The sequence below is a fragment of the Ascaphus truei genome, chromosome 18, assembly GCF_040206685.1.
Source record: "Ascaphus truei isolate aAscTru1 chromosome 18, aAscTru1.hap1, whole genome shotgun sequence".
NCBI lineage: Eukaryota > Metazoa > Chordata > Amphibia > Anura > Ascaphidae > Ascaphus > Ascaphus truei.
The window spans coordinates 30570702-30593162 of record NC_134500.1 but is presented as its reverse complement, the minus strand read 5'-3'; the positions used below and the strand labels follow the sequence as shown (position 1 = coordinate 30593162).

Genomic DNA, 22461 nt, shown 5'->3' with positions numbered 1-22461 from the left:
AGGTCATTCCGCTTCTAAAGCGCGTACAATCCAGGCGGTTTGGCGGTTACACCGGGCGCTTTGTCACTTTTTATAGACGCGGTTTGGCGGTTACACCGGGCGCTTTGTCACTTTTTATAGACGCGGTTTGGCTGTTACACCGGGCGCTTTGTCACTTTTTAGATGCGGTTTGAACCGCGCGATTTGCCATAGAGAATATGTTTTTTTCTCACATTTCATTCTGGTGACGTGTGAACACGCCAAACCGCGCAGCGCGGCAATGGCAACTTCGGAGCTACTAAATAGGGTTGCCAGGCGACTTCTCCACAAATACTGGACACAATGGTGAAATCTGTGACACGTTCGAGACACACGCGCGAGCGCTCAAGACACATGCTCAAGACACACATGCTCCATGCTGTTTCCTCCTCTCATTGGCCCCACCCTCAGGCTCTTGACAAGACCTCCTGATTGCTGCTGGGTAATGCAGCCAGCCAATCAGAATGTAGGAAGCTGCTCAGCCCCCTAGCAACAGCCCTGCTCTCTCCCTGCTCGGGGACATCCTGCAGCCCCCCAAGCCGGTCAGGTCACTATGTCCAGAAAGGTAATACCGGTATACACATACACGCCCAGAGAGGTAATACCGGTATACACATACACGCCCAGAGAGGTAATACCGGTATACACATACACGTCCTGAGAGGTAATACCGGTATACATATACACGCCCAGAGAGGTAACACCGGTATACACATACACGTCCTGAGAGGTAATACCGGTATACATATACACGCCCAGAGAGGTAACACCGGTATACACATACACGTCCTGAGAGGTAATACCGGTATACACATACACGTCCTGAGAGGTAATACCGGTATACATATACACGCCCAGAGAGGTAACACCGGTATACACATACACGCCCAGAGAGGTAATACCGGTTGTCACGGTAACTTTATGACAAGCTATAATATACACCAAGCCTTCCTGCCCTGGATCCTAAGCTATAATATACACCAAAATACCTGGGTTGAACTGAACACGACTAGATATGATAAAATATAATTTATTCCTTGAAAAAGGTGAACACACGAGATATACAAATAACAGACAAAATATGCACTTACTTAGAATTGGAATGACGAAATAATCAGAAATCTTGATTAGCAGTTCATACAGCAATCTCAGGATGACACAAAGACAATGAGTATAGGCTGAACCTCATTTATATACCATCTCAGGCCTATCTCTTAACCCTGGGGCGTCTAACTGGCTAGCAAATTCCTTTGAAGTAGAATCTCCCTTATCTGCAAGTGTGAACTATGACACTTACAGACCACTCAGCCCCTTTGTTCCTCACCCTAGTGTATACAATCAGAGCGGTCAACCTTTGATCAGAGGGCTTATGCTAGACCATCTGTCTGTCCTCCTGACCTATTAACATAGCAGATGGGGTCTGCGTTCTCATACCAGATCCAAAATACTATTCACAGCTTACTATCTTCACATATTAATATAATCGGTTCCATTGGGCCCAGTGGACTGATACTTGCCAGCTTTTCTTGCCGGAACTGTATCCCCATTGTGGCCAAGTCTCAGCCTCTGCGACCCCCAGAACCGGAGATACACAAATGCAGGTAAAAACACTTTTAAAATACAGGAGTTTTCCCTTTAAAAATGAATCTCTGCCTGTCACTCTTCCCCATTGAAATCAACGGGTTCCGCCGCCATAGGCTTTTAATGACGCGGCTCCGCCATTGAAGTCAATGGAGTTCCCCGCCATAGACTTTCAATGGGGAGACGCCGCCATTGAAGTCTATGGAAAAACCAAAAAATCTTTACATTTGCCCACACTCCGTCTGGTTGTTCGGAGAGGGCTGGGAATGGCCATGCATTCATGCCGGAACCTTGGCTACATGCCACCCAAATCCCAGCCATCTGGTCCTTCCAGAACCAGAGCTATGGACTTACACTTTTCAACATTTCGGACTTAGCCGTTTTATCAACACGCGGCTTTTCCCCATTGGAATCAATGGCCGGCGCCGCCATAGACAATGCATGGGCGCACACCGCCATTGGATTTAATGGGACCTCCGCTCCGCCATTAAAGTCAATTGCGCGACCCTCTTTCTCCGCTCGACCCTTTACGGGGGTCCCTCATTCCCGGACCCGATGGGGGTCGTGTGTGGGGGTTCCTAGGGGCTAGGGGCAAAAAGAATTTTATTCCCAGGTGCCCTAGAACCTAAGATTCCCACGCCAATTGTCATTGATCTTGAACCAAGTGATAAAGCTCTTTTCAAAGACATTGTATCCGCTTTTGCGGTCTGCGGTTTGGATGGCTGCCAACCTGTTCCTGGAGATCGGCGTCGAGGAATCCCCATTGAAGTCAATGGCCCCATTGACTTACAATGGGAAACCGCCGCTCCTCCTCTCGGACGCCACCTGCTGGTCGTCGCTTGAAAACAGGTCCAAACCCGCTACTTCTGCCATTGGAATGCATGGAGCTCCAATGGCGACTTATGGGACTCTGCAAAATGGTGCCTGAAAAGGCGGGAACATGGAACAAAGAGCTATAAACACTAAGTTAACCTTAACCCTTTACCTCCCGCATCAATCCTAGTGTATGTGTTGGTGCAGACACTGGGACAGAAACAATACATTTTTACAGGGGAATATACATTAGGATGCTGAAGCAAGGTAAAAACACATTACTGGACCACAGTCCAGTTAACCCCTTGCTTCCCAAGTGAGAGCAGGGGGTGGCCAAATGGGGTGTAACCCCTTTAATCCCGGGCCAAACCCCCTCTCCCATGACACCTCCCCTGCTCAATGGGTGCCTTGTGACCCAGCTGCCCACCCTGGCACTGGGACACCACTGGCATCCTTGAAGCACTCAATAAGTCCTGAGGGGTTGGCCTGGCAAAATTGTCCTCCGGCATTGTCCCGTACATTGTCCTGGCCACATTGGATAGTGAAGTCCAGATCCTGCTGAGCAGGGCTCCAACGTGGCCACCGGGCATCCTCCTTTGCCACCCTCTGCCCCCCACCCAGTGCCTGGTGAACCAAGCCCATTGTGAAGGGGCACCTCTGCAGACCCGGCTGCATACTGCCCAGGGACTGGCACCAGCGAGAGACAAGCTATCAAGCACAGACCGTCGCTTTCCTGTCAACCAAGTCTGGGAAAGAGCTATGTCACTATCCTGTAGGGACCCTACCTGCCCTAGCCCTGTGCCCACCTGTAGCTGCTCCGCTATACCCTTGCCTCTCCTCCCTGGCACTAGGGCAGTCCCCACCCCGAGTGGCATCACTTCTGGAATCAAGAAACCACTTGGGGTGCTGACTCCTACCCTCTCCTGCGCCCCCTGGGACAAGGCCATCCCCCAGTATCCTGTCCTGGGGTCCCTGGTACCCAGGTGCTTTGCCCATGCCCTCTCAAAACTGAAGGCCAGCAAACAAGCACCTGCTACCACCACTGCTGCTAGGGCCAGCATCACTTCACGCCACTGTGCTGCCCTTCCTCCCTGTAGCTACCCTTGGCTGCCCTGGGGACAGAACCCTCTGCTGTACCCCCTAGCCATGGCTACTGCTCCTGGCTGCCTGCCTAGCCACAGCCCCACCTCTGGGAACCCTGGGGAATCTGTCAGGGGGGTCATTCCTGGCCAGTCAGAACAAGGGACCTCCTGCCTACCTAGCCCATCCCTAGCTTCTGCCAGATTCCTGACACCCCACTGACCTCCTATCTCCCCCTGCTCCACAGTGTCTCCCTGCCTAGCCTCCCCTAGGTCCAGCACCTCTGCCCCTGCTGATGAATCCTGCTGCTTACCTCCCTGCAGCCCACCTGCACTCCGCTCCCCCCTAGGCAATCCTAACCCAGACACTGGAACTACCTGAGTGCACCTACCTCCCTGACCTTGTCTCCCCCTTACCAGGGATGAGCTCAGGGGCACCTCTCCAGATGCAACCGCCTTAGCTCTTGGCTGGCAGGTATCCCTGGGGTGGCACAAGCTTGCCACTGCCCATGATACCCCCAGCCCATAGCCAGGCTGCAACAGGGGGTTGCTGATCTGAGGAACCCCCTGAGGCTCTGCCAGGGTAATGGGGAACTCTAGCTGCCATATCTGCTGCTTTCCCTCCCCGGCTACCACTAGCCCTTCTTGTCCTACTGAGACCTGGTGCTGGCTACCTACCTGCAGCCTTCCCTCACTCCGCTTCTCCCTAGTTATTCCTAACCTGGACCCTAAGGACACCTGAGTGAGGCCATCTCCCTGACACTGCCTCCCTATTACCGGAGAGGAGCCCAGGGGCACTGGTGCAGAAGCACCTGCCTTGGCTCCTGGCTGGCAGGTAATCTGGGGGTGGGCTAACTGTGCCACTGCCCCTGAGACCTTCAGCCCATAGCCAGGCAACAACAGTGGGGCTCTAAACCGAGAGACCCCCTGAGGCTCCGCCAGGGTAATGGGGAAATCTGGCTGGCTCACTTGCTGCCTGTCACGATAGCTTATGACAGGCTGTAATTTACACCAAAACTATATATAAATATATATATACCTGGGTTTGAACTGGGACGAGACTTAGATATGATAAAATGTAATTTATTCCTTGATAAAGGTGAACACAACAGATATGTACAAATAACAGGCAAAATATAGACACTTACGTAAAATGGAAATGATGAAGCAGTCACAGCTGGACTGGCAGTTCATACAGCACTCTTCATAGTCATCAAGACACCCAAAAGCATGAAAAGACCTCTGGCAGGAAGACAGTGCATAGCGTTTCTCTCAGCAAACAAGATGGTATAGAACAGACTGAACACTTGAAGAACTTGCAAAACATGAACAACATGAAGAACAATGAAGAACAATGGGTAAAGGGTGGTTCTGACATATATCATTTTAACCCCCTCTTTCCCAGATACGGCGCTGTGCCGTCTAGCAAAAGTCCCTTTGAAGCTTTTGAAGCTCATTTGGACTTCCAGGGTCCAGTGTGAAAAGTTACACTTACTCTGGCTAGTTCCTTTTGGTCAGTTGGGCCAAGCATAAGCAATTAGCAATTTAGCCTTTGATGACCACGCGATGTAAATTCTGGCATTCCTGCTCATTATCATAGCAGGGGGTTGCAGTTTCTCAGAACTCAACCAAAATTTCATATTTACTGCAAATCACCTCATAACTTGAGTTCAGTAATACATACAGTCAGGTGAGATATATTAATACATTTCGTCCCAAACATTACAGTGTAATATGAAAATTAATAGAGATATTAATATCTGGCAGCCACTAAGGGCCAGATATTAAGTGTTTGTAACGGTTGGTGGCGGGGAAGTCCCACGAATACAAATATGTAGGTCTTAGCATGTTCAGCCAAGGGCATCTCATAGTATTCTTATATTTAATAAGGTTACTCATTTTGATATCCTGCTTGGGGTAGCTCCACCCCTACCCCCATCAATAAACCCTTTGAAGCAGGATACCTTTTGCTGGAAGGTGTGAATAACAAACACTTCCATTCCTGGGTCTCGCATAGCAATACCCCTGTGAAGCCAGGCTAAATTCTAGCAGGATGTCCTATTTAGCATACAGAGGTAACCCAGCTTTAAGGTGTCAAGACCATTTGGTTCCTCATGCATTACAAAAGGGCAGGCATTCTGCCTGTACATTAGCATTAGCACACCATTAGCATTCTGCCTGTATATTTCAAAAACTGCAAAAATTCACTTTATCAAAAATTTATGTTCCTCTTATGACAAAGTTATATTTTTAATATGTGTGTACTTGGGGGGTGACCCGGAGGCTGTACCCCAAGGCTCAGGGTCCTGGCTTACTCCGTTCCCAAATTACCAGTTTCCCGGTAACTGTTTATTCAGCACTGCATATAAGATTAACCTCTTAAGTCCCAGTGGGTGGGTTATGCAGACACTGACCCAGCAACAATACATTTTACACGGGAATAAGCATTTTCATGTTATAACAAGGGTTAAATCACATTTCTGGACCTCAGCCCAGTTAACCCCTTGTCTCCCTGGCGAGGTTAGAGGGGGGCCCTTGGGGAGTAACCCCGTTAATCCCGGGCCAAACCCTCACTATCGTCACACTGCCTTCCCTCCCCGGTTTCCACTGGCCCACCCAACCCTCTCCCAGGCAATCCTACCCTAGAGCTGGGTGCTAACGGGGCTAGCCCCTCTCCCTGAAGCTGTGCCCCCATTACCGGAGGTGAGCTCAGGGTTGCTGGTGCAGATGCACCCACCTTAGCTCCTGGCCGGTAGGTAACCCTGGGGTTGTCTAACTTTGCCACTACCCCTGATACCTCCAGCCCATAGCAAGGCTGCAACAGTGGGGCTCTTAACTGAGAGTCCCCTTGCTGCTCCGCCAGGGTAATGGGGGAGCCTAGCTGCCCTACAAGCTGCCCTTCCTTCCCCTCCCCTGGTGCCCCTATCTTCTGCCACCCACCGGTCACCCCTACAAGGGAACAACAGGGTACAGTCATAGGAAAAAATAAGTCAGAGTCAGTCTGCGACTTGGTCTGGCTTACCTCGCTGGTCCCCGCAGAGACCGCCGCCTTCGTTGGTCCCGATTGCAGGGGGACTGGAGTGGCCGCCGTCGGCAGCAGTTTAGCCGGGAAGCAACGGGCAACTGCCGCAACAGCTCCCGGGTTTGGCACAGGTAAAACGGTGCAGGACAAGGGTCCCAGGTCCTCGTGGAGAAACACGGCTCCATTCAAACCCGGTAAAATAACCCCCTCCCGCAATCCCTGTCCCTTCCCCCACTCAGAAAGGGCTCCGGCACTTTGCCGGAATCGCGGCTCTTCCGCCTGCCGCCACCGCCACGGGCGAGCCCCGGGTAGCTGCCGCAACAGCACCCGGCTTTGGTACAGGGACACCGGCATGGATCGTGGGGCTCCGGTCATCGCTGGGGATCGCCGATTCCACCAATGTGAATCACCCACCTCCCACAGACCCCAATCCTCCCCCAAATAAAATTGCCGCCGGCAGGATGCCGGAATGGCGGCTTCTTCTCCGCCGCCGCCGGTTCTCCGCTGGGATCCGATGGATAGCCGCCGCTCTCCGCTACTGTTGCCAATGCAGCCCGGCCAGGTTCTCCAGGGGACGTCCCGCGAAGGGTTGTCGCCCCGGCTGGGCGGGAGCCATCAGAGGATGCCGCTAACTGGGTCATCTTTTCCGCAGCTCGTGAGCGCTGGCCCTGAGGGGCTTCGCCCGACCGCGCATGGTCCGGGCACCGGGCATTATTGTGGCCCGCTGATTGGCAGTGATAGCGCCGCGGCGCCTGCCGGAGCTTCTCCGCCGCCGGTGGACTACCCCCCGCAAGGGGCTGCTGAGTCCAGAGTGGAGGAGCTCGATCGCCGGGCTCATTCCGGAGCTTCTCCGCCGCCGGTGGACTACCCCCCGCAAGGGGCTGCTGAGTCCAGAGCGGAGTTGCTTGAGCGCCGGGCTCATGCCGGAGCTTCTCCGCCGCCGGTGGACTTCCCCCAGCAAGGGGCTGCTGAGTCCAGAGTGGAGTTGCTCGAGCCCCGGGTTCTGGGAGGGGGTAAGCGGGTCTGTGCGGCACCAACGCCATGAACTGGGTCCACTTTGCCGGGAACCACGTCTCGCCCAACGCACACACCAGTGCTAGCTCTTTCAGGGAAAATGGACGGGCTGCCGCAACGGCCGTTACCTCTCCTGGTGCAAGACTTCTGTGGTCTCCGAGACCACCCGCTCCCTCCCCAAGTCTCTGCCGTCCCGGAGCTGGATCCATTCCCTGCTCTCCGGGCGGTTTGATGGTTACGGTGGCTGCAGCGGTGGTTCTTTGCTCAGCCGGCCGGGTTTCATGCTCACCGATCGCCGCCTCTCAGCCTTGCCGGCTGCAGGTTCCAGCACCGACTTGATGCATTCCTCCGGTCTCGGTGCCCGACTCCAGTCACACGGATGGCCGGCACTTTGGTTCTGGAGGCAATACTTCTCACAAGTAGGGGAACAGTGAGGAGGTGCCATATCTTGTGTTATATGTTGTACACTGTGTGTCAAATATCTTTAGCGTTAGGAACTCGCAATTCACCTCGAGTTCTAGCTTTATGACAAGCTATAATATACACCAAAATACCTGGGTTGAACTGAACACGACTAGATATGATAAAATATAATTTATTCCTTGAAAAAGGTGAACACACGAGATATACAAATAACAGACAAAATATGCACTTACTGAGAATTGGAATGACGAAATAATCAGAAATCTTGATTAGCAGTTCATACAGCAATCTCAGGATGACACAAAGACAATGAGTATAGGCTGAGCCTCATTTATATACCATCTCAGGCCTATCTCTTAACCCTGAGGCGCCTAACTGGCTAGCAAATTCCTTTGAAGTAGAATCTCCCTTATCTGCAAGTGTGAACTATGACACTTACAGACCACTCAGCCCCTTTGTTCTTCGCCCTAGTGTATACAATCAGAGCGGTCAACCTTTGATCAGAGGGCTTATGCTAGACCATCTGTCTGTCCTCCTGACCTATTAACATAGCAGATGGGGTCTGCGTTCTCATACCAGATCCAAAATACTATTCACAGCTTACTATCTTCACATATTAATATAATCGGTTCCGTTGGGCCCAGTGGGCTGATACTTGCCAGCTTTTCTTGCCGGAACTGTATCCCCATTGTGGCCAAGTCTCAGCCTCTGCGACCCCCAGAACCGGAGATACACAAATGCAGGTAAAAACACTTTTAAAATACAAGAGTCTTCCCTTTAAAAATGAATCTCTGCCTGTCACTCTTTCCCCATTGAAATCAACGTGTTCCGCCATAGGCTTTTAATGGCGTGTGTGGGAGTTCCTAGGGGCTAGGGGCAAAAAGAATTTTATTCCCAGGTGCCCTAGAACCTAAGATTCCCACGCCAGTTGTCATTGAACTTGAACCAAGTGATAAAGCTCTTTTCAAAGACATTGTATCCGCTTTTGCGGTCTGCGGTTTGGATGGCTGCCAACCTGTTCCTGGAGATCGGCGTCGAGGAATCCCCATTGAAGTCAATGGCCCCATTGACTTACAATGGGAAACCGCCGCTCCTCCTCTCGGACGCCACCTGCTGGTCGTCGCTTGAACACAGGTCCAATACCGCTACATCTGCCATTGGAATGCATGGAGCTCCAATGGCGACTTATGGGACTCTGCAAAATGGTGCCTGAAAAGGCGGGAACATGGAACAAAGAGCTATAAACACTAAGTTAACCTTAACCCTTTACCTCCCGCATCAATCCTAGTGTATGTGTTGGTGCAAACACGGGACAGAAACAATACATTTTTACAGGGAAATATACATTCGGATGCTGAAGCAAGGTAAAAACACATTACTGGACCACAGTCCAGTTAACCCATTGCTTCCCAAGTGAGAGCAGGGGGTGGCCAAATGGGGTGTAACCCATTTAATCCCGGGCCAAACCCCCTCTATCATGACACCGGTATACACATACATGCCCAGAGAGGTAATACCGGTATACACATACACGCCCAGAGAGTTAATACCGGTATACACATACACGTCCAGAGAGGTAATACCGGTATACACATATACGCCCTGAGAGGTAATACCGGTATACACATACACACCCAGAGAGGTAATACCGGTATACACACACGCCCAGAGAGGTAATACCGGTATACACATACACGTCCAGAGAGGTAATACTGGTATACACATACACGCCCTGAGAGGTAATACCGGTATACACATACACGCCCAGAGAGGTAATACCGGTATACACATACACGCCCAGAGAGGTAATACCGGTATACACATACACGTCCAGAGAGGTCATACTGGTATACACATACACGCCCAGAGAGGTAATACCGGTATACACATACACGCCCAGAGAGGTAATACCGGTATACACATACACGCCCAGAGAGGTAATACCGGTATACACATACACGCCCAGAGAGGTAATACCGGTATACACATACAAACGCCCACAGATGTAATACCGGTAAACACATACACGTCCAGAGAGGTAATACCGGTATACACATACACGCCCAGAGAGGTAATACCGGTATACACATACACGCCCAGAGAGGTAATACCGGTATACACATACACACGCCCACAGAGGTAATACCGGTATACACATACACGCCCAGAGAGGTAATACCGGTATACACATACACGCCCAGAGAGGAAATACCGGTATACACATACACGCCCAGAGAGGTAATACCAGTATACACATACACGCCCAGAGAGGTAATACCGGTATACACATACACGCCCAGAGAGGTAATACCGGTATACACATACACACGCCCACAGAGGTAATACCGGTATACACATACACGCCCAGAGAGGTAATACCGGTATACACATACATGCCCAGAGAGGTAATACCCGTATACACATACACGCCCAGAGAGGTAATACTCGTATACACATACACGCCCAGAGAGGTAATACCCGTATACACATACACGCCCACAGAGGTAATACCGGTATTCACATACATGTCCAGTATTACCTGTCTTTATTTACTCGACACTGTGTCCAAATACTGTACATGACAGTCCGGTTCAATGCTGGACACCTGACACCCCTACTACTAGTATAGCCACAAAGTCTTCAACTTCTTGTAGTTCTACTCCATTTATTTCCATCTTTGCACAGTTAACATATTTGTTGAACGTCACTTGGATCTCACTGTCGACACACACACACTTAGAAATATATTCATGAGATGTACGCAGTGTTCAGAAAAAACAGGAACCCCTTTCATTTTTCATTATATCTTGCAGAAGAATCACTCAATTTTCATAATGCGCAATTCTAGGTCGCTCACAGGAGATTGTTACATTTAAGAATGATTTGATCATCTAATGAATATTCTTTGGCGACGGGTGATGACCTCATCGGGTGCATAGTTCCAAAATGGTGTTTAGCGCAGAAGATAAGCGCGTTATAAAGTGTGTGAGACGGAGCAAGAATTATGGCCCAAAACGCTGACATCACATGTTCCCTGATAAAGGACGGTCGCTAGAAATCAACGTATCGTTCAGACGGGGGAGCCGCCGGATCAGCGCGGTATCGATGATGCGATCAGACCGCAGCGTTCTCGTCTCCGGGCGTTTCCGCGGGAGGAGGAGATTTTAAGTCATACTTGGAACTCAATGTTCATAGTAACCTTGGTGTGTGAGATTAGATATAACCGTTGAACACATTTACGCGCTAAGAAGGAAAAACGCCTATTTCTCGTGTAATGAACACGCACCTCCCGCAGCGCATCCGGCACTTGTTGGCATAATACAGCGTCTTCAATTTAGTTCATTCTCTGCATTGTGCTTCTTATATAGTGTTAATCTGCATCACAGACCCACAGCTGTGCGACATTTTCATGGGGACTGAGCGAGAAATATAGAAGATATGATGAAAAACCAAAGGGTCCCTTTCTTCCTGAGCACGGTGTGTGTGTGTATCTGTCAGGTGTGTATTTGTCAGAGTGTGTATCTGTCTTTTCATAGGAATGGGTAAGGGACAGCATCGGATGCCGTCTAAAGATGAGTTGGTTCAGAGATATAACAGGATGAACACTATACCCCAGGTAATCTACCCCCTGTAATCTGCCCCCTGTTATCTGCCCCCTGTAATATGCCCCAGGTAATCTACCCTCTGTAATCTGCCCCTGTAATATGCCCCAGGTAAAAAAAAACCTGTAATCTACCCCCTGTAATCTGCCCGTGTAATATACACCCTGTAATATACCCCAGGTAATATACCCCCTTTAGTAGTAACTGTTTCACACTCTCACCCCTCTCTCTCCCCCTCTTTTCTTCCATCTCTCTCCCCCTCTTTCTCTCTTCTCCCTCCCTCTTCCACACACTCCATTCTCTTCTCCCCTTTCTCTGCCCCTCCCTCCTCTCACCCCCTCCCTCCCCCCTCTCTCTCTCCCCACTCTCTCCCGCTCTCTCTCACCCCCTCTCTACCCCTCTCAATCTCCCTCCCCCTTTCTCCCCCTCTCTCTCCCCTCCCCCCTCTCATCCCCTCTTTCTCTCTTCCCCCCCCCTCTCTCTCCCCTCTCACAGACTCGATGCCTCCAGTCTCGCTTCCTGCAGAGCCGGAATCTGAACTGCATCGCACTGTGTGAAGGTAACACCTCGTTCTCACTGAGGGCCACGCTCCGTGCAATGCCACTGTGAGGGCCACGCTCCGTGCAATGCCACTGTGAGGGCCACGCTCCGTGCAATGCCACTGTGAGGGCCACGCTCCATGCAATGCCACTGTGAGGGCCACGCTCCGTGCAATGGCACTGTGAGGGCCACGCTCTGTGCAATGCCACTGTGAGGGCCACGCTCCGTGCACTGCCACTGTGAGGGCCACGCTCCATGCAATGGCACTGTGAGGGCCACGCTCCGTGCAATGCCACTGTGAGGGCCACGCTCCGTGCAATGCCACTGTGAGGGCCACGCTCCATGCAATGCCACTGTGAGGGCCACGCTCCGTGCAATGGCACTGTGAGGGCCACGCTCTGTGCAATGCCACTGTGAGGGCCACGCTCCATGCAATGCCACTGTGAGGGCCACGCTCCGAGCAATGCCACTGTGAGGGCCACGCTCCGAGCAATGCCACTGTGAGGGCCACGCTCTGAGCAATGCCACTGTGAGGGCCAAGCTCCATGTAATGGCACTGTGAGGGCCACGTTCCGAGCAATGCCACTGTGAGGGCCACGCTCCGTGCACTGCTACTGTGAGGGCCACGCTCCGTGCACTGCCACTGTGAGGGCCACGCTCCATGCAATGCCACTGTGAGGGCCACGCTCCGTGCACTGCTACTGTGAGGGCCACGCTCCGTGCACTGCCACTGTGAGGGCCACGCTCCGTGCAATGCCACTGTGAGGGACACGCTCCGAGCAATGCCACTGTGAGGGCCACGCTCCGAGCACTGCCACTGTGAGGGCCACGCTCCGTGCACTGCTACTGTGAGGGCCACGCTCCGTGCACTGCCACTGTGAGGGCCACGCTCCGTGCAATGCCACTGTGAGGGCCACGCTCCATGCACTGCTACTGTGAGGGCCACGCTCCGAGCACTGCCACTGTGAGGGCCACGCTCCGAGCACTGCCACTGTGAGGGCCACGCTCCATGCACTGCCACCCCTGAAGTGTGCGAGTCCTGTTCTAATGCCAGTGTCAGCTCATTGTGACCTTGGGCAAAGCTCTGCATGAGGGGAACGCCTCATTGTGTCTGCAAGACAGACAGCTCATCATGGGTCTCATCAGTGTGGGGTTGGTTAACTGGCTATGCAACCCCATCCTCATTGCTTCATTGCATAGCCAGTTAACCAACCCCACACTGATGAGACCCAATAAGGTCGAAACAGTCTGTCTGTGGGTGGGTTTTCTGGGTATGCACCTTAACCCTGGCTGTGCTCAAAGCTGTGACCATGCAGCAAGCTTAAGCCTATAGGGAACCATGTTTAAAATGGTTTTTGAAGCAAAAAGTGGCACTGTGTGCTCATTTGCATGTCATTTCCCAGAATCCCTTGCTGCAGTGGAAGTGCTGTATGCTGGGTGATAATGGGGAAAGGCGGGGTTGCAGACCTGTCTAAGACATGCAGATGAGCATATAGTTATATTTGCATATATATATATATATATATATATATAAAATTATATATACATATACATATATACACACACCAAGTCAGTATGGATGGGTGTTAGAGGCCCGAAGTGGCAGCTAAAATAATATATTTTTTCCTTTTAACCTTTGCAGCCTCTGATCACCTTTTATTGAAAACAAATGAGCTAAGCTGCCGATCGATTAGTTCTCCCGTGATCGATCAGCAGAGATCCTGCTTCCCAGGGTTCACTAAATGGCCGTCTTTCAGTTTCAATCAATCCTTCAGTCCTCCGTGTAAGGCTGCGCTCAGACAGGGCGCTACGCCCGCGTGCTTACGTTCGCGCCTCCGCCGCGCGCTCCTGCAGCCCAGCGATATCTGCTCAAACTGCAGGAGTTGGGTCGCGGCGTTTGGGGGGGGCAGGGGGGGTGTAATGTACACGTCACAGAGCTGGTTCTCCTTGATTGGCTGAACCAGCTCACGTCACGCGACTGTAGCCCAAAATTTCAATTTGGGTTGTGATGGCAAAATGTAACAGCGACAACGCTGCACTTTGCCGCCGGTGGAGTTTTCAGTTTGAAAACTCCCACCGAACAACCCAAATTTGCGACGGACGTGCGCACGCACGTAAGCGTGCGCACGTCTCAACGCGCCCTGTCTGAGCGAGGCCTAACTCAGCAGCTACAATGTATCCTGATATTACCATGGTAACCTGATCTATTGTTACAGTTTGCAGCACAAACTGACACATTGGCAACAAATTATCAAACAGGAAAGTGTTACAAAGATCTTGCACTGCTGGGGAGGTGGCTAATATCTGCTATAGAAATTAAAGAATGCTCAATATATTAAAGCTCATTAAAAATGGCATTAAGAGTTGAATTAAAAAAATAAATAAATGCAGTAAGTATTATCTAATACTACTGAACTGATTTCTTTAAAAACACACATTTAGCATATTGCTTGGATTGCCTCTTTAAGATGTATGTTAGTATATATGGTAGTCTGGACAGTATATATGTCAGTATGTTAGTATGTATGGATGCTGGTATATATGTATATTATCATATATGTATAATAGCATGTATTTATGTATGCTTGTTAGCATGTATGTATGTTAGAATGTATATATGTTAGTATATACAGTTGTGTGAAAAAGAAAGTACACCCTCTTTTGAATTCTATGGTTTTACATATCAGGTCATAATAACAATCATCTGCTCCTTAGCAGGTCTTAAAATTAGGTAAATACAACCTGAGATGAACAACAACACATGACATATTACACCGTGCCATGATTTATTTAACAAAAATAAAGCCAAAATGGAGAAGCCATTTGTGAAAAACTAAGTACACCTTATGATTCAATAGCTTGTAAAACCACCTTTAACAGCAATAACTTGAAGTAATCGTTTTCTGTATGACTTTATCAGTCTCTCACATCGTTGTGGAGGAAATTTGTCCCACTCTTCTTTACAACGTTGCTTCAGTTCATTGAGGTTTGCTGGCATTTGTTTATGCACAGCTCTCATAAGATCCAGCCACAGCATTTCAATCGGGTTGAGGTCTGGACTTTGACTGGGCCATTGCAACACCTTGATTCTTTTCTTTTTCAGCCATTCTGTTGTAGATTTGCTGGTGTGCTTGGGATCATTGTCCTGTTGCATGACCCAATTTCAGCCAAGCTTTAGCTGTCGGACAGATGACCTCACATTTGACTCTAGAATACTTTGGTATACAGAGGAGTTCATGGTCGACTCAATGATTGCAACGTTCCCAGGCCCTGTGGTTGCAAAACAAGCGCAAATCATCACCCTTGACAGTTGGTATGAGGTGTTTGTGCTGATATGCTGTGTTTGGTTTTCGCCAAACGTGGCGCTGTGCATTATGGCTAAACATCTCCACTTTGGTCTCATCTGTCCAAAGGACATTGTTCCAGAAGTCTTGTGGTTTGTTCAGATGCAACTTTGCAAACCTAAGCCGTGCTGCCATGTTCTTTTTAGAGAGAAGAGGCTTTCTCCTGGCAACCATTCCAAACAAACCATACTTGTTCAGTCTTTTTCTAATTGTACTGTCATGAACTTTAACATTTAACTTGCTAACTGAGGCCTGTAGAGTCTGAGATGTAACTCTTGGGTTTTTTGCAATTTCTCTGAGTATTGCACGGTCTGACCTTGGGATGAATTTGCTGGGACGTCAATGTAGCGAAAATGGGGGTAATCAGCGCATTAATAAAGGCAGTGTGCTCGGCTGGTTACCCCTATTTCGTATTGGGGATGAAGGGGTAATTTTTCATGCACTGTACATGTCTTATTGTTCCCTCTGTCCCTTATTATCCCCATTTTGCAGGATTGTATGTGCTTGCAGTATAGTACATCCCAAGCAAACACATATGAAAAATATAATTGTGGCATAAGGGGACCAGGTATGATGAATAAAGTGTATTTTTGCTGCAGGTTTTAAGAGACAAGCAAGATGATTTTTTTTCTCTTGTCATTAAAATGCACACAAGAACCAAATGTTTTGACACCTATGAGCTGGGTTACTTGCCTATGCAAGCTTCAAAGCTAGCCTGCTGGGCCCACGCCTGTAAGTCTCTCTGGAAGTTGCATATCAAAAGACCCAGAGTAAGGGGGGGTGAATTGGCCAGATGGATGCTAAATAGGAAATCCTGGGGACTATATAATATAAGTATAATAAGTATAATATATAAGTGTGTTACTGCACCGACACACTTTATTCGAGCAAATACCCAGTATGTACCTGGCAGATACCTGGAATGCGCCGCTCCTCACCTCTGACAAGCCCCGTTGCGTTTGCCTTCCCAGCCTGGGTTCATGCCTGGCAGACGGGCGGCTGATCTGTTAAATGATAATGATTAGGATTTAATAGGCTGCAATGCTTCGCATGTCTACCAGATGGCATAAATTCATGAATTGTAATGCAGTATATATATATATACTGTGCAGTATTGCAGCCAGCGGGAATAAAATGCTTCAATCCCTGCTTGGAAAATACCTCAATGCACTCGGGCAGAAAACAGTCACAAACCTCAATACACCCGGGTATACCCGAATTCGTGGGACTAACCGAGCTCTAATAAAGTGTGTCGCCAGTGTATCTGTGTTAACTCACACCCTGAGTTTCCCCCTTCCAGCCTGAGAGGGGCCAGGTAGAGAGGGGAGTGCACCTATGCTAAGTAGCAAGGTGGCGTCGCACATGCTCTGTGTGAACAGGAAATCCCTAGTGCCCACTCTCCAAACTGTGGGCAAGTAGGTGATTGGGGAATGATTACTTTCCCACGAGGGGGATTGGGTGGGTATGTTGGCAATAGGCTTCCAAACCCTATATACATCCCACCCAGGCTATTCCCCATTGTCTTTCGTCTTTCGTTTTTCATTCTACCATGTGAGCGGAGCAGAGCAGCAGCACATCCCTGGAACGCAAAGAGTCTTATTACATCGGAACCAAGGACAAAACTCTGCGTTAGGACACTGTGATTGCTGGGGGTTATTTGATTAACCCCAACGGACCAGAAAAGACTTTGCACATTCACAGAAGGATTGGGGCTGGCAATTTGTGCCCTTGCAAAAGGACTACATTTTAAAAAACAATCTTCTGGTTCTTTGCACCTTTCTGGACATTATCCCCTGTTCCTATACCCGTAAGTGTAATTATTAAGTGTATTCTGCAGTTGTCGTGTGTTTGCCTATCAAGGGAATAAATCTCAGTTTATTTTGCTCAACTTGTTCTGCTCAATTGGGACCCACGAAATATAAATGTGTTATTAAGTGCGTCCATCGTGACAGTCAACTCCTGGGAAGATTGGCAACTGTTTTGAATGTTTTCCACTTTCGAATAATCTTTCTCACTGTAGAATGATGGACTTGAAATTGTTTGGAAATGGCCTTATAACCCTTCCCAGATTGATGGGCAGCAACAATTGCTTCTCTAAGTTCATTGCTGATATCTTTCCTCCTTGGCATTGTGTTAACACACACCTGAATGCTCCAGACCAGCAAACTGCTAAAACTTTGGCTTTTATAGAGGTGGTCAAACTTGCTGATGATCAATTAATCAAGGGCATTTTATTAGCAGCACCTGTCTGCTACTTAGCAACTTAATTCCTATGGAAGCAATAAGGGTGTACTTAGTTTTTTACACATAGCTTCTCCATTTTGGCTTTATTTTTGTTAAATAAATCATGACATGGTGTAATACTGTATGTCATGTGTTGTTGTTCATCTGAGGTTGTATTTACCTAATTTTAAGACCTGCTAAGGAACAGATGATTGTTATTATGTCCTGATATGTAAAACCATAGAATTCAGAGAGGGTGTACTTTCTTTTTCACACAACTGTATGTATGTTAGCATGTATTTATGTTAGTATGTATGTCAATATATACAGTATGTATGTGAACATGTATACAGGAGGGCCCCGGGTATACGGCGGGTTCCGTTCCAGGGGACCGCTGTATAGTGAAAATCGCCGGATCCGGCGACTTTCAGGTCTATGCGTGCGCAAACCGGCATTTTCGCCGTTCTGCGCATGCGCGACCTACGGTATGCGCGCGCAAACTACGGTATGTGCGCGCAAACAACGGTCTGCGCATGCGCGCCCGACGCACCCGCCCATTCTGCGCATGCACGTTTTACGAGCCAACATGGCGGCCCCCTTTTCGGTGCTGCCGTATCGGCGGATCGCCGAAAAACGGAGTGCCGCTGTATACAGTATGTATGTCAGTATATGTGTATGTATGTTAGCATGTATATACAGTATGTATGTATGTTAGGATGTATATACAGTATGTATGTATGTTAGCATGTATGTTAGCATGTATATGCAGTATATATGTGTTAGTATGTATATACAGTATATATGTATGTTATCATGTATATACAGTATGTATGTACGTTAGAATGTATATACAGTGTGTATGTCAGTATATATTTTAGGAATAGTAATTGTTGGGTTTTTTTTTAGAGCCTGCTGGGTATCTGTGTGTTTATATATTAGGAAGTATATACAGTGTGTATGTCAGTACTGTATATGTGTATGTATGTTAGCATGTATATACAGTATGTATGTCAGTATACAGTATATATGTATGAGACGGTTGTGTCTTTGCGCAGTGATCACGTCGAAGGACTTACAGAAGCACGGTAATATCTGGGTGTGCCCTGTGTCTGACCACGTCTGCACACGCTTCTTCTTCGTGTGAGTAATAACCTGCGGCCAGCATCAGCCCCTCTCTCTGCGTCTGTCCCTCACACACCCGCTCACACTCACACACCTCTCTCATTCTCTGCGTCTGTCCCTCACACACCCACTCACACACCTCTTATTCTCTGTGAATCTGTCCTTCGCACACCCGCTCACACTCACACTCCTCTCTCATTCTCTGTACATCTGTCCCTCACACACCCAGTCACACACTTCTCTTATTCTCTGTGCATCTGTCCTTCACACACCCGCTCACACACCTCTCTCACTCTGTGCGTCTGTCCTTCGCACACCCGCTCACACACCTCTCTCACTCTGTGCCTCTGTCCCTCACACACCAACTCACACACATCTCTCTCTCTGTGCGTCTGTCCCTCACACACCCACTCACACCTCTCTCTCTGTGCATCTGTCCTTCGCACACCCGCTCACACACCTCTCTCACTCTCAGTGCATCTGTCCCTCACACACCCACTCACACACCTCTCTCACTCTCTGTGCGTCTGTCCCTCACACACCTGCTCACACTCACGCACCTCTCTTTCTCTCTGTGCATCTGTCCCTTGCACACACTCACACACTCACACACCTCTCACTCTCTGTGCGTCTGTCCCTCACACACCCGCTCACACTCACACACCTTTCTCTCTCTATCTGTGTGTCTGTCCCTCTCAAACCCCCTCTGTGTCCCTCCCACACTCGTTCTTTCTGTCCATCTGTCCCTCACATCTTCTCTCTCCCTCCCTCACACCCTCTCTCTCCCTCCGTCGCACCCTCTCTCTCCCTCCGTCGCACCCTCTCTCTCCGTATCACACCCTAGCTCGCTCCCTCCCTCCCTCACACCCTCTCTCACACCCTCCCTCCCTCCCTCACACCCTCTCTCACACCCTAACTCTCTCCCTTCCTCACACCCTAACTCTCTCCCTTCCTCACACCCTAACTCTCTCCCTCCCTCACACCCTATCTCTCCCTCCCTCATATCCTATCTCTCTCTCCCTCACACACACACACTCTCTCTCCCTCCCTCACACACACTCTCTCTATCCCCTCCCTCTATACATCCTCTTCTCTCCCTCCATCTTACTCTCCACTACCCTATCTCTCCCTCCCTCACACCCCATCTTTCCCTCCCTCACACCCTCTCTCTCTCCCTCACACCCCCTCTCCCTCCCACACACACTCTCTCCCTCCCTCACACAAACACTCTCTCTCCCTCCCTCACACACACTCCCTCCCTCACACAGACTCTATCTCCCTCCCTCACACACACTCTCTCATTACACACCCTCTCCCCCTACCTCACACCCTCTCCCCCTACCTCACACCCTCTCCCTCCCTCACACCTCCCCTCTCTCCCTCCCTCACACCCTCCCCTCTTTCCCTCCCTCACACCCTCTCCCTCCCTCACACCCTCTCCCAACCCCTCACCCTCCCTCACACCCTCTCTCTCCCTCACACCCTCTCCCTCACACCATCTCTCTTCCTCACCTCCCCCTCACACCCTCCTCACACTCTCTCCCTCACACCCCCCTCTCATACCATCTCCCCCTCCCTCCCTCACACCCTCTCCCTCCCTCACACCCTCTCCCTCCCTCACACCCTCTCCCCCTCCCTCACACCCTCTTCCCCTCCCTCACACCCTCTTCCCCTCCCTCACACCCTCTTCCCATCCCTCCCTCACACCCTCTTCCCATCCCTCCCTCACACCCTCTTCCCCCTCCGTCACATCCCTTTCTCCCTCCCTCCGTCACACCCTTTCTCCCTCCCTCCGTCACACCCTCTTCCCCCTCCCTCACACCCTTTCTCCCTACTTCCATCACACCCTTTCTCCCTCCCTCACACACTTTATCCCTCCCTCCTCTCCCTATTTCCATTCCTTTATTCTCCTCTCTATCTTCTCTCCTCCCTCTCTCGCTGCCTTCACTCATTCTGTCACTGCTCTTCCCTCTCCTCTTTCTACTCATTTCTTGTTCTCTCCCTTTCCTCTGTGCTTGCTCTCTCTTTCCTTCCTCTTTCCCACTTCTTTATTTCTTTTGCTAGCCTGTCTGTCTCTTTCCCTCTCTCTTCTCTATGCATTATTCTTTCTTCTCTCTCCAGTCCCTCTATCCTCCCCCTTTCTCTCTCCTGTCCCTCTATCCCCTCTCCTTCTCTCTATCCTCCTTCCCTCCCCCCTCCTTCTATCCCCTCCCTTTCTCTCTCCTGTCCCTCTATCCCCTCTCCTTCTCTCTATCCTCCTTCCCTCCCCCCTCCTTCTATCCCCTCCCTTTCTCTCTCCACTCCCTCTATCCCCTCCCTCTATACATCCTCTTCTCTCCCTCCATCTTACTCTCTCTCTCCCCCACTTCCTCTATCCCTTCCCTACTTTCTCTCCATTATCTCTCTCCCTCTCTCTCTTCATTCTCCATTTCCTCTCTCTCTCTCTCCTACTCTCCCCGTGCTCCCTTCCCCCCTGCAGTTTCTCCTCCAGGGTTGCTGCTCTGTTTTTTGGGGGGGAGGCAGAGGTGGTCCTCTCATTCTCCCTCTTCTCTCCCCGACCCTAGGTATGAAGACGGACAAGTGGGAGATGCCAACATCAACACTCAGGACCCCAAAATCCAGAAGGAAATAATGCGTGTCGTCGGGACTCAGGTGTACAGCAGCTGAGATGTACTGGACCTCAGCATCCCATTGAGAACAGGGGGTAACATCTACCCCCCCCCCCCAGGACCAAGGGAGGGGTAGCTCTGGGTTTTATACCCCCACCCCATGCAGAAGATGAGGGGTGCTCTGTATGACGAAGAGACATGTTTGTGGGGTCTCACACTAACCAAGAACTCCCTGAGACCAGAAGAATAAGGGAGACTCCCATTGGCCCCCGACCTGTAATATAAAGATGGGGACCATTTCCTGACGTTGAGTGGTCCTTACCCAGTGTCAGCGCAAACCCCCCCCCGTACCTGAACATTTCACGTTTACAATCTCTTGTTTGACAAAAAAACGACAAAAAAGACGACAAAAAAAATAATAAATTTGAAGATTTTGTTTGGTTTTAGTTGATACGAAGTAATAATTCACAGAGGGTTTTAAAGCAGCAGTCCGAGCTGCCATCCCCCCTTTAATAGGTGCATCAATACAAACCACACAATGATAAGTAATTAGCTAAGTTGCCGATCGATCCGTTCTCCTGTGATCGATCGGTGAAGATTTGGCTCGGGGGTTCACTAAATGGCTGTCAGTGCAGCAGAAGAGGACCAAAGATGCAAAGTTCTGTGGGGAAGATCATGTGACCAGGCAGTCACTAGATACAATGGTGCACTGCTAGAGAGAGGGCAGGGCTCAAAAAGTGGTGTGCCAGAGCCTGTTTCAGAAGAGGAAGGGGATGTGACTTTGTAAATGGTTACAGAAACAAGAAATGCATGTTACATTAAAAATATAATTCAGAGTTGTTTAAAAAAATGCTACAAGTATTTTCTCACAGTACTGAACTAATTTATTAAAAAAAAACATGTAGGATATTTCTTGGTCTGTAGCTTTAAAAGTATGTACAGAGGTACTTAAATCAGACTTCAGAGGAGGCAAAAGACTCGGGGAAATATAGTGTGCGTGTGTGTGTGTGCGTGCGCGCGCTTTCTAGTGTGCGCGTGTGCAGACCGCTGTGCAGGGCGAATTGGAAGCTA

The 22461-nt window shown here is 49.7% G+C and overlaps 1 protein-coding gene across 1 annotated transcript in view; it reads left to right on the top strand.

Moving 5' to 3' along the window:
• Positions 1–22199, top strand: part of PARP6 (poly(ADP-ribose) polymerase family member 6) — a 99840-nt gene extending 77641 nt beyond the window's left edge. Inside the window, 4 exon segments of the mRNA XM_075576031.1 lie at positions 11487–11566; positions 12048–12111; positions 18715–18799; positions 21346–22199. Coding sequence (XP_075432146.1) covers positions 11487–11566; positions 12048–12111; positions 18715–18799; positions 21346–21448 — 332 coding nt within the window. The 3' untranslated portion in view covers positions 21449–22199.
• Positions 22200–22461: the final 262 nt, after the last annotated feature.